We start from the raw sequence: 14,832 nt of genomic DNA on the forward strand, positions 1-14,832 counted from the left end.
ACTATTTGAATCATAAATATTATATACCTTCAATTTCTTAACGTTATTTACATAATAAATAAAATATAATATCAATTTAATAACTCCTTTTCTATCATAAATACTATATATTATCAATTTAGCAATATTATATATACGATAAATACTATATGATATTAAGTTAATAACATCGTGTTTTTAATTAGTACTATATAATATCAGTTTTTTAACATAATTGCTATAATTACTATGTGATATGAATGTGTAAACACTATTTATACAGTAAATACTATATGATATCACTTTATTAACACAATGTCTATCAGAAATATTTATTAACACAATCAGAAATACTATATAATATCAATTTATTAACACAATGTCTATCAGAAATATTATATAATATTAATGTATGAACTGTGTGAATATTAAGAATACTATATGATACCAATTTATTGATACTTTGGCCATCATATATACTATACAATATAAACTACTAACACAGTCTATCATAAACCCTATAAACTGAATAAAGTTAACACTGTGTGTGTCATAAAACTAGATGTACTAATTTATTAATATTCTATGTATAATAAATACTATATGACATCAATTTTAAAACACTATGTTAATCGTAAATACCATATAATATCAATTTACTTACACTGTGTCTATCATAAATGCTATATAATATCAATTTATTTATACCATTCTTATCATAAATATTATACACTTCCGAGCAACAAACAAAATTAGCCAAGAGTGAAATAAGGAAGAAATCGAATTTTCAATATTTTTCCATGCATTTTTGTTAAATTTAAACTGAAAATTTATATTTTGCCGATCATTATTATTATAGCATATAATAATAAATGAAAAAAATAATCCTTAAAATGGTAAGGTCGCATCTTGGCGAGGATATAAAAAACCGAATTGCAGGATTAAGCCCAGAAGCCACTCGGAGATAAGTGTTATTGTGTGTACAGTAATCAATGAGATAGTATCGTAGTAATAGTTAGTATTGGAGAGGTGATAAAGTGTCATTACTTAAGGGGCGGTTCATCAGGAATTTGTTTGTGTTGGACTTGAAGACATCCAAGTTGAAGTCGGGAGGGAAACAGGCAAGTGGCAGAGAGTTCCACAGGCGTGCAGTTCTAAGAAAGAAGCTTTTTCATGGGATCTACGTTTTGATTTGGGCACGTATAAAGAGTGGGGAAAATTATATACAGTGGTTTCAGCTAGTCGGGTGTTTTTCGTGAAAGATTCGCGAAGGGGGGGCCAGAGAACAGAGCTCAGACGAGCACTTGCCATGGAAATTACGATAAAACAAAGACAGGCTCGCAACATCTCTTGTGTGGGAGAGAGGTTGCAGGGAAGAGAAAAGGGCATCCCCCACCAAGCCACGAAGTCTATTTTGTACTCTGTCAAGGCAAGATAGGCTGTTTTAGCCGCTTCTGCCCAGATGTGGCAGCAGTACTTCATGCAGTACTCCATCCTTGGACGTACTTGACTTTTATACAGATAGAGAATTACATCAGTAGTGAGATATCTTCTGGAGCGGTAGAAGGGTCCCACCATTTTCCCAGCGACCTTGGCCACAGATTTGATGTATGTGTTCCATTTCAGATCAGGAATAAAGGTCAAACCCAGAAGCTTATCAAAACATGGAGCCTCTCCTAGAGGAGAGCCGTTCATTTCAATCGATGCCAGATGGGGATCAGAGCGTTTATGATGTAATGATAGGAGCTTGATCTTAGATGCATTAAAGGTAACCAGCCACCTCTTCCCCCATTGTACCACGCGCTCAAGATCTGAGGAGCGAGAATCAGAGAGAACATTGTCTTTTACGGCCTTTGATGTGTTGCTATAGATAGTCGTGTCATCAGCATAGCTGTCAACGAATGATTTTAGTATGTGTTTTGGGAGATCATTGATGTAGATCAAGAAGAGAGTTGGGCCCAGGATGGACCCTTGAGGGACTCCAGCATACATACTGTAGGCCTCTGATTTCTGTCCATCAACCACTACTCTTATGAGCCTATTGGAGAGAAATGATTTAATGATTGAGAAAACATTTCCAGTTATACCGTAGCTTGAAATCTTGTGAAGTAGGCCCTTATGCCATACCTTATCGAAGGCCTTTGATATGTAAAGAGCAATTGCCCTAGAAATGAAGCCTTTGTCGAGAGATTCGCTAATCCTATGAGATATAACCATTAGCACGTCTGCTGTAGATCTAGCAGAACGGAAACCATATTGCGTGTCACTAAGAAGGTTATTTCTGTTGAGGTGGTTGACTACTTCTCTATTTAATATGGATTATGGTATCGGGCACACGGGTGGGCTCGCGAACAATCTGAGTGAGGTCATAGGCAGTGGCAAAATCATAACAGAACCTCCCCACATCATCAGTCTTATTTGAGTGGGTCAGCTATTCCACATTATGGACATTGAAGTCACCGCAAATGTGAATGTTAGCTGCGGGATGAGCAGACAGGAATTTTCTCTGATATACTCTTAAAAATAGTAACTCCGCTGTTGTGGGGGCGATAAATATAAATGTGGTGGTGTAAGTAAGTGCAACCCGGAAGCACATATAAAGTAAATTATGGTCTTCTTTGGAGATATCCCTACCACACGGGAAGCCATCTTTAATGTAGGCACATATTCAATGCTCATGACGATCTTGGAGGTCAGATTTAGATGTTAAGGTAGAGTATCCTTTAATTATGAACTCATTTAGGGAGGTGGTCGGCCCTATTCCAGTTTCACTTAGAAAGAATATCTCCGGTTTCGTCTCCTGTAATTGTGTTTCAACCTCTGGAAAGTTGGAACGTAGACCCCTGAAGTTGGAGAAGGAGACATGGTAGTAGGAGTCTATGTTGGAGGATGGGGTTCTAGGTTTATTCGTGTTTTACAATGACTTACATGAATTACAAACAGATTTTCGATGTTTTAAGAAAGGAAAATGTGAAAATATTTCTTTCTGTAGTGAACCGAATTGTCAAAGGTTCGAAGTAGAACACTTGGTAAAAAGGAAATCTGGATCTGGTCGCCCTAGAGCGTCCACTGTGAAGGGCGACTACATGCTTAAATTAACTGTTTTGAAAGATCGAAAGAAAACTTATGTTGACCATAGCAAATAATTCAAAATAGGGGCTGGAAATTCTCTTTCTAGATATACAATATCTAGACGAATGAAAGAAATGGGATTTTCTTCTAAAAGGTGTGCAACAAAACCATTTTTATCTAAGGGGAATATCAATGATAGAACGAGATTTTTCTCGTGTTATGGCAAGAAAGATACAGACTGGGTCAGGGATGTTTTCTGGTCAGATGAATTAAGATTTTGTCTTTTTAGTGATGCTCCTGGTGGCGGTGCAATCGAAGAACTGGAGAAAGATTTTTGACAAGTGGCATAAAAATGACAGTTAAACACGTGAATGGTGGGATAATGGTATAGGAAACTTGTACTGTAGCAGGAGTTGGGGAATTTATTAGATGTGAGAAGTCAATCAATGCAAAGGAATACATTCGAATATTAGGAATAGGACTGTTACCAAGTATCCAGAAGCTGGGAATTTCCCAGAACATTATATTTCAACATGATAATGCCCCTGCATCACACTGCTAAAGTCACAAAAAATGGTTTTCTGATAATTCAATTGATGTGATATTTTGGCCAGGTCAAAGCCCTGATTTAAACCCAATCGAGATTATTTGGTCCATAATATCTCGTGCATTAGCCAGACGAACTTTTGAGAACAATGACAAACTGTGGAGAATGTGCAAAGCGAATGGAATAGCATTTCCTTTTCACAGTGTTCCACTTTGGTTAAGAGCATGTCTAAAAGATTGACCTTTTAAAGAAATCAAAAAGGAATGCGATTCCATCCGAAGTATTTATTAAAGTAAATCGCTTGTTCTGTGTTATTAGTCTCGTTTAAGGTTCCTTGTTCACTTGTTCATTGTTCAATGTAACATTTAGTGCAATAAAATGAATAAAATTTGTTTGGCCCATTTTTTTTTTTTTTTTTTTTTTGCTCACAAGTGTATATCTATTTATTTAGACCATATCAACTATAAATATGATATGATATCGATTTAGTAACATCATTGCTATAATTATACAATATAATATCAATTACAATTATAAAGAGGATACAATATAAATGTTATAACATCATGTTTATCATAAATATCAATTTATATATCATAAATACAAAACAATATCAATTTATAAACACCATTTTATCATAAATATCATATAATATTTATTTAACATCATATCTACGATAAATATTATATAATATCAATTTGTACATCAGTTATACCAATATACCAAATAATATAAATTGATTAACACCATTGTAATCATAAATACGATATCAATTTATTAACACTGTGCAGCAATGCCATCAATGATTTAAAATATTAAATATTTACTCATGTATTTACTATTTCATGCAATGTTTAAAATTTTAAGCTATTCAACTATCGATTTGTTGAATAAGAATAAAATTGTCATTACTTTGATATGTTGTCCTGTTCCAGTATCCACTTGTAGTCGTTCTGTAACCTGTAACGCACACAGATGCAAACGGATTAAATAAGAACATAGCGGAAGGAGTTGTCGCTTTGCGGCATGGATAATTGTTTTGTTTTGTTTTTTTTTCCTCTCTAAGGTCTTATAAATTTAGATTTCTTTTTCATTCATTGTTTTTCACAATTAAATTGCATTAAATCATTTTGCCTTAAAGTAACAAATTAAATGGATTTATCAATATACTTTAGATTATTCGCAATTCATGTATAATTCAATGTTATAAAATAATGTTATAAATTTAAAATAATATCAATTTACTGACATCATGTTTATTAACACTGTGCGGCAATAATGTCAACTACTTAAAGGGTAAATTATTTACTAATATTCACGCATTTACTATTTTTATACGATGTATTAATTTATAGCTATAAAATTTACGTATATTTTGATGCTATAAACGATATATATATAATTAGCGTAAAAATCATATTACATAACATATTTAATCACATTCAAATAATAAAAGACAAATTTCTAGTGATTTAAATAAATTTTTAAAAAAGTCAAACATTCACGCATTGATTCTCTCTTTTGACTTCAGGTAAGCTTCTTTATCTCCTCGTAATTATTCGGCGAATCTGTTAATCTCATATTGGTTATAATATTCACAACGTCTCGGCCGATATAACTTTCGACCTTCTTCGCGTGCATATTTTCGAAATCGGAAATCTTTATCTCGAACTGAGAAATCAATACTTAATTCCTAACTGAACTCTTTATTTAAGTCACATAGGTAGATTCTTCTCATTCCTTCAGCTAAGCAAAAACTATTGATAAAAATTACTTAGCACGTCTACCCGATGGTGGCTGACAGAAAAAAAAACAATCTCTCCTCGTGTGTTAAATAAAGAGTTCAATTTGAAATCACATATTAGTTCCCGAGATTGACAAAAAAATCTCCGAATTCGACATGATACATCTGAAGAAAGTCAGTGATTACATTGGCCGAAACGTTGTGAAAATACTAACAAAGATTAGAATATTGGCCAGAATAATCCAAATAATCCAAATTATAAATCTTATCTATCTTTATATATATGTGTGTGTGTGTGTGTGTGTGTGTGTGTGTGTGTGTGTGTGTGTGTGTGCGCCAATACTGGATTTTTCAAGGAGAAACAATGCATAATGATGTAATAGGTTAAATAAAGAACTAAAAAAAACTCATATCGGTCTATTTTCAAAAAGCTGCTATCTTATCCAATATTTCTGAATTTTACCTATTAAAAAATTGGTGCTATATGATCTTTTTTGATATATCTAAATTCAGTCATTGAACTAAAGACACACACACACACATTCATATATATATATATATATATATATATATATATATATATATATATATATATATACGGTTAAGATTAGGGGTTGTCGTATCTTGATGAAATATATTACTGTTCATTATCATTATTGCCCGTCCCTATCTATATACATGAAAAAAATTCGTATATGTATCTTTTAACAGTATTCATCTATAAACAATAATAAAATGTTCATTGCCTTGGCTTGATGTTCTGTTCCAATATCCTGGTGGTGTCGTTTTGTAACCTGTAACGCATATATATTCAAACGAGTTAAATAAGCACAAAACGTAACAAACAACATTTTGAATACAATTGACTATTTTTCCTTCGTTAGATTTTTTAAAATTTTAAATATGATTCGCTAAATGGATTTAATATTTAAAGTTTTTTTTATAAAATAATTCTGACTATCCAAACTAGTACAACGGGTATATATAAAGCACGTAGCAATATTGAGTCTATGCAACAGCCTGACGAATCCTCACGAGAATGAAATTTTTGTGTAGCTTAATTGCCATATATTTTTCCAAACTTACTATATATATATATATTTCCAAACTTACTATATATATGTGTGTGTGTGTGTGTGTGTGTGTGTGTGTGTGTGTGTGTGTATAAGTTGAGTTTTTCATCGCATTTACATTGATATTAAACGCCTTCTATTTAAAAATTATTCAAACAAACTTTTTATATACTCTGTCATATATACAGTTATAGACTAAATTCGCTTAATTTTACCGTATTCTTATGCATCTCAAAAACTCAAACAGTAACGACCAAGGTTAAATCGCTAAATGTTGTGATTTTGATTCTAGCTTAGGATACCCAAGTCATTCTTTTTAAAATTTTCCAAAGCATTACAATATATTGGGTACAATCGTTACCCAATCGTAAAATATGCTAAACTGTGATATTTTAATTTGTACAGATTTCGTATTTATTATTATGGAGCCAATCCTCTACTGTTTATAATATTGTACACAGCATAGAGTAGAGGGTCCCACACAGGGTCCAATCGTAAATTACGCTTAAATATTTTAATAATGCAGATTTCGTATTTATTATCATAGAACCAATTCTCGATTGATTATCATATTGTACCCAATGTATAGTAATGATTTCAAAAGTTAAAAAAATAAATTGGGTGCCGTCAGCTAGAATCGAAACTAAAACATTCAGCACTCCAGCCTAAATCGTTACCATTTGATTATTGGGAGATAGAAAATGTTACAAATTAAGCAACTTTTACGCATAAATGTATATTTACGCGCGCGTAGAAGTAACACGATGCAGCCGACTTGCTCCTGTCGATTTCAATTTTTTTTATTTTAATACATTAGCAGCTATTTTTACCGGCTAAAAACTAGATCGACTTTGTTCCACAGGTCCAAACCTATATATATTAAGTTTTAATTCGGTAAACCAAAACTTGAGAGAATAATTCGGCAGGAACTTTTCATCACACACATACCATGAAACGCCAGTTTGTAAAATACGCTTAAATATTATATTTTAATTTATATAGATTTCATATTTATTTTTATAGAGCAAAACTATCTATTTTTTATTATTTTGTTATCAGTATACTGTAGTGAGCCCTCAGCGTGGCTCGGTCGTGCAATACGCTTGTATATATTATAATTCATGCAGATTTCGCATTTATCGTCCTAGAGAAAGTTCTCTGTATTAATCAGTTTTATCTCATATATAGTAGTGGTTTCAAAAGGTAAAACAAATGATTTGGGTGCCATTGGGTAGAATCGAAACCCAAAACATTTAGTGCCCCAACCTAACTCGTTACTGCATGAGATATAGACAAATAAACAAGAAAACGTTAACTATTAGGCTAATTTAAACTTTTTTATTTGCGCATGCGCACAAGTAATTGTTTTAGTTAACTTACGCCTGCCAAGGTGTTCTTTTTTTTCAAATTTGACACTTTAGCAGCTATTTTCATCGGCCAAAAATCAAATCGAATTTGTTCGACGGGTCTAAATACTCTATACATAAAGTTTCAAATCTGTAGGCGAAAAAATAAGAGAGAAGTTTAGTAGCGACCATTTCGCGCGCACAGACAAGGTCACTATATATATATATATATATATATATATATATATATATATATATATATATATATATATATATATATATGTATGTATGTGTGGGTATGTGCGTGTATCTGTATACGTGTGTATATATATATATATATATATATACATACATACATGTGCGAGTGCTAAAACTTTTTCATTCTAAAAGCTACGCAACAATGAATAATGTAGAAAATATGCATACATAGAACTACGCGTAATAGTAAAATGAAGCCTATCGTATAATATGAAACCATAAAAAATCATGAATTAATTGATGAACGTTTGTATTTTTAGCGAAATATGCAAATTAGTTGAATTTTATGAACTTGTTCGCCTATCAATGACTAAGTATATGAAACATTGTTTGAATAATTTTTAAAATAAAAGTAAGCTGTTTAAATCAATGTCAGTGCGTCAAAAATTACACTTTTTATATATATATATATATATATATAGAGAGAGAGAGAGAGAAATATATACACACACATGTATATATATATATATATATATATATATATATATATATATATATATATATAGTCTGTTTTTTATACAAACATGATTAGTTACATATATACATACATGTTTCAGTGGAATCTCAATTCAAAAAGACCACCTCATCAGACCAATAAAGAGGACGATATTAAAACAAGAGTTAAAGTTACATTCAGGTGTATAGTTTGTGCATGTCTACAGTAGAGGTTTTGGAGGAAAGTGTTGTAAGAAAGGGAGTAGCTATAAGGATGAAGAAAGAAGGGAGATGTACGATCCTGTGTGGTCAAGCTGTCGCATATATGGTTCGAATAAGGAGAATTCATACTTTGTTGAAAAATATTAATGCTTATTTTCATTGCGTCCGTACCAATATGACGTGAATATGTCAGCTGCCTTCATGATACAAGACAACGTTCCTTAAATTAGTCAAAATATTTACGTTTATACACAATCATTCAATATTTCTCTTTTTCCTAATTTTTTCTTTCTTTTGCGTTCTGTACAAATATTGTTAAATTACAAATACGGACTTTGTAAATGTTTTTAAAAAAAATTATAAGTAATAATAAAATCTTTATTGCCTGGGCTTGATGTTCTATTCCAATATCCTGGTGGTGTCGTAATGTAACCTGTAATGCATACATATTGAAACGAGTTAATTGTACAGAAAACATCACAAACAATATCTTGAATAGAATTGGCTATGTTTACTTTCGTTAGAGATTTTAATTCAAAATGGTGGTCTTATCATTTTGACCAGGTGAATATGTTTGTTTTTTATAAAATAATTATTAGATCAGTGTTAAGGTTTCGAATGAAGCAGATTTCATTTTTTTTTTCCATCATATTTTGCCTTTTGGCAATGGTTTCAACCATTTGTTTGATTAAAAATTCGATAATATGCGTAAACGCTTACTTTCTTAAGTGGTCTTATGATTTTGACGAGGACTGTATATATATTTTATGTTATAACGAGGGTTGTGGCTATTGCAACAGAAACTATTTCATGCGGATTTATTAAGAACTTGATATTTTCGAGTCAGCATTTGAACGTAAGTAAAATTTAAATTAAATACATATTTTTACACACAACCCTTCTTTCTTTCTACAAGGATTATTGAGTTACAAATATGTTTTTTTAAAAATGATTCCCCTATTGAATAGTATAGCAATAATAAAAATGCCATTGCCTTGATATGTTGTTCTGTTCCAATATCCGCTTGTAGACGGTCTGTAACCTGTAAGGCATACATAGACAAACAAATTAATAGTAGCACAAAAAATAACTTGAGGCAATTGTTTGTTTCATTATTAGTCTTTTCGTTCTAGTGTATGACTTGAACAAACAGAAAACACAACAAATGGTTTCTTTATGAAACTATATTTCACCTTCCGTAAATGCTTAAATATTTATTTTTCAATTTCTACAGGGTGATACATATCCCCCCAATAAAAAATCTAGCTCCACACAATTTCTGTCATTTATCTACGTAATAATAATAATAATAATAATAATAAGAAGAAGAAGAAGAAGAAGAAGAAGAAGAAGAAGAAGAATACGCCAAGGCTTTTTATGTTCCTACGTACGGTATCACCTCCACATATTTGTTTTTAAATGTAATCGTCTAATCGCCAAATATATAATGAAAATAACTTATCAGCTGTTACCACTTTGTCCAACATACAAGTGAACTTCGAACTAGGATTAAAGCGTAGTTTCTCTTGCATCTAAAGATAACACAATATTATGGTGAGGCCTGATTCAAATGTTAGTATGTTTTTATGAATCATAACGACTACCAGTTGTCAAAATGTTTGCATTTCACAGTTGTTATTTTTAACAAATATTAGGTTTTAAAAATTTGTCCCTTAGTTTTGGACGCTATTGTATGTCCATAAAATGGAAATATTTTAAGCAGGACAGCAATATAGAACAGATAAAAGATAAAACTGGAAATTCCAAGGATACAACTAGTCCTTTATTAAATCATTAATCGCCTTTGTTTTGCATAACATGGTGGAATCAAGATCTGTGAATACAACGAGTTGTCGGTGGGAGCTCCATCAAGGTGTATACTGAGTCAAATACAAGAAAGATTCGTTCAAGAACGTGTAGGATATTTTGTGCATCAGTGCAAACGTGGAAAATCTCTTGAATTAGGGTATGATCACACAGATTTTGATGATTATATTTATAGCCAGGAGTTCTAAGAAAAAAAACAGGTACCAGAATCGTTGTATAAAATATATTGAATCTCTTTAAATTTTTCAATCATGGTTTTTCGTATTGATATGAGAAAAATAACTACGCTTTGTTGATGCTGACTGGATTAATACTACCACTTTTTGACTTAGAAATTCTTTACAATTCAAAGCTTCCCTGATTGGATATATGTTGCCAATTTTGGCTTGGGAAACTACATTTAATATTCGCAATTGGATAATTTTGTTTTCTCTACGATAGTTTTTTTTCTCCATTTTTGCATCATTTTTCTATTACAGGCATAACTCTCACACAACAGCTCTCTTCCAAGTGAAGAATTTAGGACTGAATTGACAACTTAGAGTACTATGGGAGAATAGGGAACTTTACTGAATTCAAGAGGCCTCAAGAAGTGTACAGCTGAGCTGATCAATAGCGTGCGTGAGTCAGTTCAACAGAGTCTGAAAGATTTTGAGAAAGGATGAACTGTAGACCTGGTATCCGTCGCTTTATATAAAGTTTTGCTTGAAGCAAGACGCAGCAATCTCTCACATATCAAACTAAAACTTAACTAAAGAGCTATAAAAACGGGAGTGTTATTATTAAAACGAGCGGCCTTTTTGTTTGTCTATATAGTTGCCGTCATTCTCAATGCACTTCTTCCAGGAATTCAATCACGCATCTCTGCTTCTGACACGCGTCCATGACAGGAGTTGCTTTCTTAGAGTCTCACACCATCAATATTTTCAACCGAGGTGTGAAACTTTTAGGTCATGAATGCATAAGTTCAAGCATCATAACAATGCAATTTGCAATCCCCTCTGATCTATTCGGGAAAAATAAAAATAGGAGGCATTATATTTGGAGCATCCCTCATAAATTATATTTACTTTTATTTTATGTGTGAATTGTTTTCTTTAAATAATAATTTTTAATTCTATAATAACCATTGTCGAAGTACAGAACGAAAAGCAATATAAATACTTATCATTTCGAATCTTAATAGGCACTTTTTCTGAGTAAAATCGACTTAGATTTGAAATTAAGCGATATGTTTTACCAATTCTGTGTGCGTAAATTACCGACCCATGTTCAACCAAAAAATAAGGTCATATGCTACGGATCAAGTGGAGATTGGATACATTGTGATCATTACAACTTTTGTTTCTATGCTGATTCTGTTTTTACTGGATACATTCTTTTCATTCTTCCTTTTCTTTGCAAGAAAAAAACAGCACGCAATTAAGACAGTTAGAAAGGCCAGTTAAACTAGAATCAAAGTTCAAATATTTGCCTGCTACCACAGCTGTTCGACATCTATTAAACCGATAAATCTCGCCCATTCTTTAAATGTAACCAGACCAAAGAATTCTCCTGCTCTGCATATATCTCCCTGTACTGTTCAGATTCCTCTGAGATCATTAGGTTATATGCACAAATCATTTAAATCAGTTGGCGTTAATAAACAATAAGCTTCAAATCTCTCCACCAAAATTACAAGAGAAGAATTTAACAGAGGAAAGAACATAAAAATAACAATATTTCCTTGTTTTTAATGCTTGATTTATATGATTATGATTCACAAATAAAAAAAAAATGCATTAACAAGAAAACGGATTATGTTGAACAATAAATCTTTCTTAACTAGGTTAGGTGTTAAAATAGATGGTGCCATTTTTAAGCCGATTATGGGCATTCTGATGAGACTGCACGGATATTATCTGAGTTAGTGCTGCATGGAATTGCGAAGAATTCTACATCTACCAACCCACGTTATTCCCATTTGTCTTTTCAACGCACACATCTCTCTATACTATACAGATTTTATATTCCTTTGAGGTCTTCAAAAATATCATTTTTCTTCATGCAACGCATGTCTTCAACCCTCACTGGCCAGGTTTCACTTTTATACATCATCACACTGTGTATACATGCTTGATGAACTATTACCTTGATCGAGAGCAGTACTTTTCTGACACTTATTAATGGAAACCCGTTCCCTGGTTAGGGTTACCTGGTTCCAGGTTCTACTTCAATAAAGCAGTTCGATTATAAAATCTTATTTTCCTTATCGAGCAAAAGAACGCTAGCTTTGAGTTTCAAAAGTCGAACATGAAATTAGGATTATTCATTTTTTTTTAATAGTAAATATTGTATATAAGTAATCATCATCATCATCATCATCATCATCATCATCATCGGTAAAACGATCGATTTATATGCCAATGTATAATAGACAGCTTTTAGTAATTGACTTATAAGCCAAAATAACCTGTCTCAACCCTCTAGTTAAGTCTATAATTACCTCTCATTTTCTTAAGTCCATCTTTATCATTTTTTACACGTTCGTCTTTTAATCTGACTATTTACCTCAATTGTTGTACATCTACTAACCCTCTCATCCATTCTTTCAACATGGCCAGACCACCTAAATTTCCTGTTCTTCAATCATCTCCCTACACTGTTCAGATTTAATGTTCCTCTGAGTTCATCATATCAAAGCCTGTCTTTATGACACATTACACATTTATCATATCGCTCTCATAGCGTTTCTCTCGATGCAACGCATCTCTTCAACGCTAACTGGCCAGGTTTCCCTTCAACATCCTGCGTACATGTGCCTGGTGGACCTTGGTCAAGACTGGTTACTCTTTGATAGTTAGTAATTGAAAAAATGTTGCCTGAATATACTCCATCCATTCCTAATTCTCACAAAAACACAAGCACCTTCTCCTCTTTGCGCACCGAATGGTATCAATTAGGTAAAAAAAATCTTCTGAGCAATCGCAATATATTGAACAAATAGTATTAAGGTAGTAATTCGCCACGTCTGATTAACTAGTTTTAGATCCTAAGTCGATTCTTTAAGAAAAAGGTCGTTTTATGATCCAAAAATCAAAATATATACATTGTTATGTTACCTATTTTAATGTATCTTCTTTATAGCGTTATAAAATTATTCTTTTTTACAAATGATTGAATTTCATATAATACAGAAATTTTAACCATAAAAATCGCAAAGTAAAAAAAATAAGATAAACAATAAATGTTAATGTATATATACAATAGAATGTTCCTAATTTATATTAATTTTTTTAAATTTATTAAAAGAAATATAGCTATCATAGACAAACTCTATCAAATGAATCTGTTAAAGTCTTGATATGTTCATACACAAAACACTATTTTATAAATAAGTTAAAAGTAAATTGAACATTATATATTTATTATATCCGGACAATTTAATATGGATAATTTTATATTTTTTGGTGGACTGTTGTCCTCATCTTCATAGTTATTGTTGTTTCACTACGTTTCTCTACGGTTCCAGGTGAGCATTGTCTGAAGATAGCGGTTTCAACCCTACCCAAAGCGGGCCAGAGGATTAATTGGCCAAAACGTGGCGAGACAGCAACAACTATGGAAAACAGTGATTACTAAGGATACAGTTAAGAGACTCAGCATTCCTATTCTGTCGCGGTTACCCACCTGAAGAAGGCCAGAGGAATAGTTGGCCGAAAAGTTATGAAACAACAACTTTATATGTTTTAAGCGTATTTAAAAGATGATTTGTTTAGTAATAATAAAATGGTCATTGCCTGAATCTGTTGTTTTGGTCCAGTATTCGCTTGTACTCTTCCTGTTACCTGTAACGCACACATATACAAACAGATTAAAAACACGCAGATCAACATGACACAGTAGCTAATTCATGCGTCCATATCTTCATTTATATATATAAAAAAATATGCTCTTATAAAATTGTTTACGAAAAAAATAAAAATGTAAAATAAAAATACATAAGCTTTCTATTAATTAGCTCTAATTTAATTTTTTGGCAATATATTAAGCCAGGATTTTTGAAAAATATGATCATACTCAGAGACAATGTAACCCACCCACAAGTATAATGTAATCATTTAATGTTTTTATTACGAAAAAAAAAACAATCATTTAATTAACCTCTGCTTAGTTTCATTTCAGCAGTAGCTTTTTGTTTCCAGTTCTCTCTTTGCTTATTCATTTTTATTTCTAAACTGGTGTATTATTTGGATTATTAAAAAAACTACATGTTTAATATTGAAAGTTATTTTTACAACGTTTTGGCCGAAGTAACCGTTCAGCTATGTGACAGTCTTATGGGGGTTG

At 32.0% G+C, this 14,832-nt stretch overlaps 1 protein-coding gene across 5 annotated transcripts in view; it reads right to left on the reverse strand.

Annotated features, from left to right (window-relative positions):
* Positions 1 to 14,832, reverse strand: part of LOC145294024 (MAM and LDL-receptor class A domain-containing protein 2-like) — a 319,308-nt gene that overhangs the window by 231,259 nt on the left and 73,217 nt on the right. Inside the window, exons 6-10 of one of the 5 annotated variants that reach the window (XM_080140986.1) lie at positions 14,283 to 14,325; positions 9,671 to 9,718; positions 9,062 to 9,109; positions 6,089 to 6,136; positions 4,511 to 4,558 (exon numbers count right to left, since the gene is read on the reverse strand). The exons of 1 other annotated variant lie outside the window; for it this stretch is intronic. In XM_080140986.1, coding sequence (XP_079997112.1) covers positions 4,511 to 4,558; positions 6,089 to 6,136; positions 9,062 to 9,109; positions 9,671 to 9,718; positions 14,283 to 14,325 — 235 coding nt within the window. The remainder of the gene's footprint in view (positions 1 to 4,510; positions 4,559 to 6,088; positions 6,137 to 9,061; positions 9,110 to 9,670; positions 9,719 to 14,282; positions 14,326 to 14,832) is intronic. 3 more of the 5 variants (XM_080140987.1, XM_080140988.1, XM_080140990.1) reach the window with 3 other exon arrangements.

This window comes from Euprymna scolopes, chromosome 15, assembly GCF_053919585.1.
Source record: "Euprymna scolopes isolate OS-2025 chromosome 15, ASM5391958v1, whole genome shotgun sequence".
NCBI lineage: Eukaryota > Metazoa > Mollusca > Cephalopoda > Sepiida > Sepiolidae > Euprymna > Euprymna scolopes.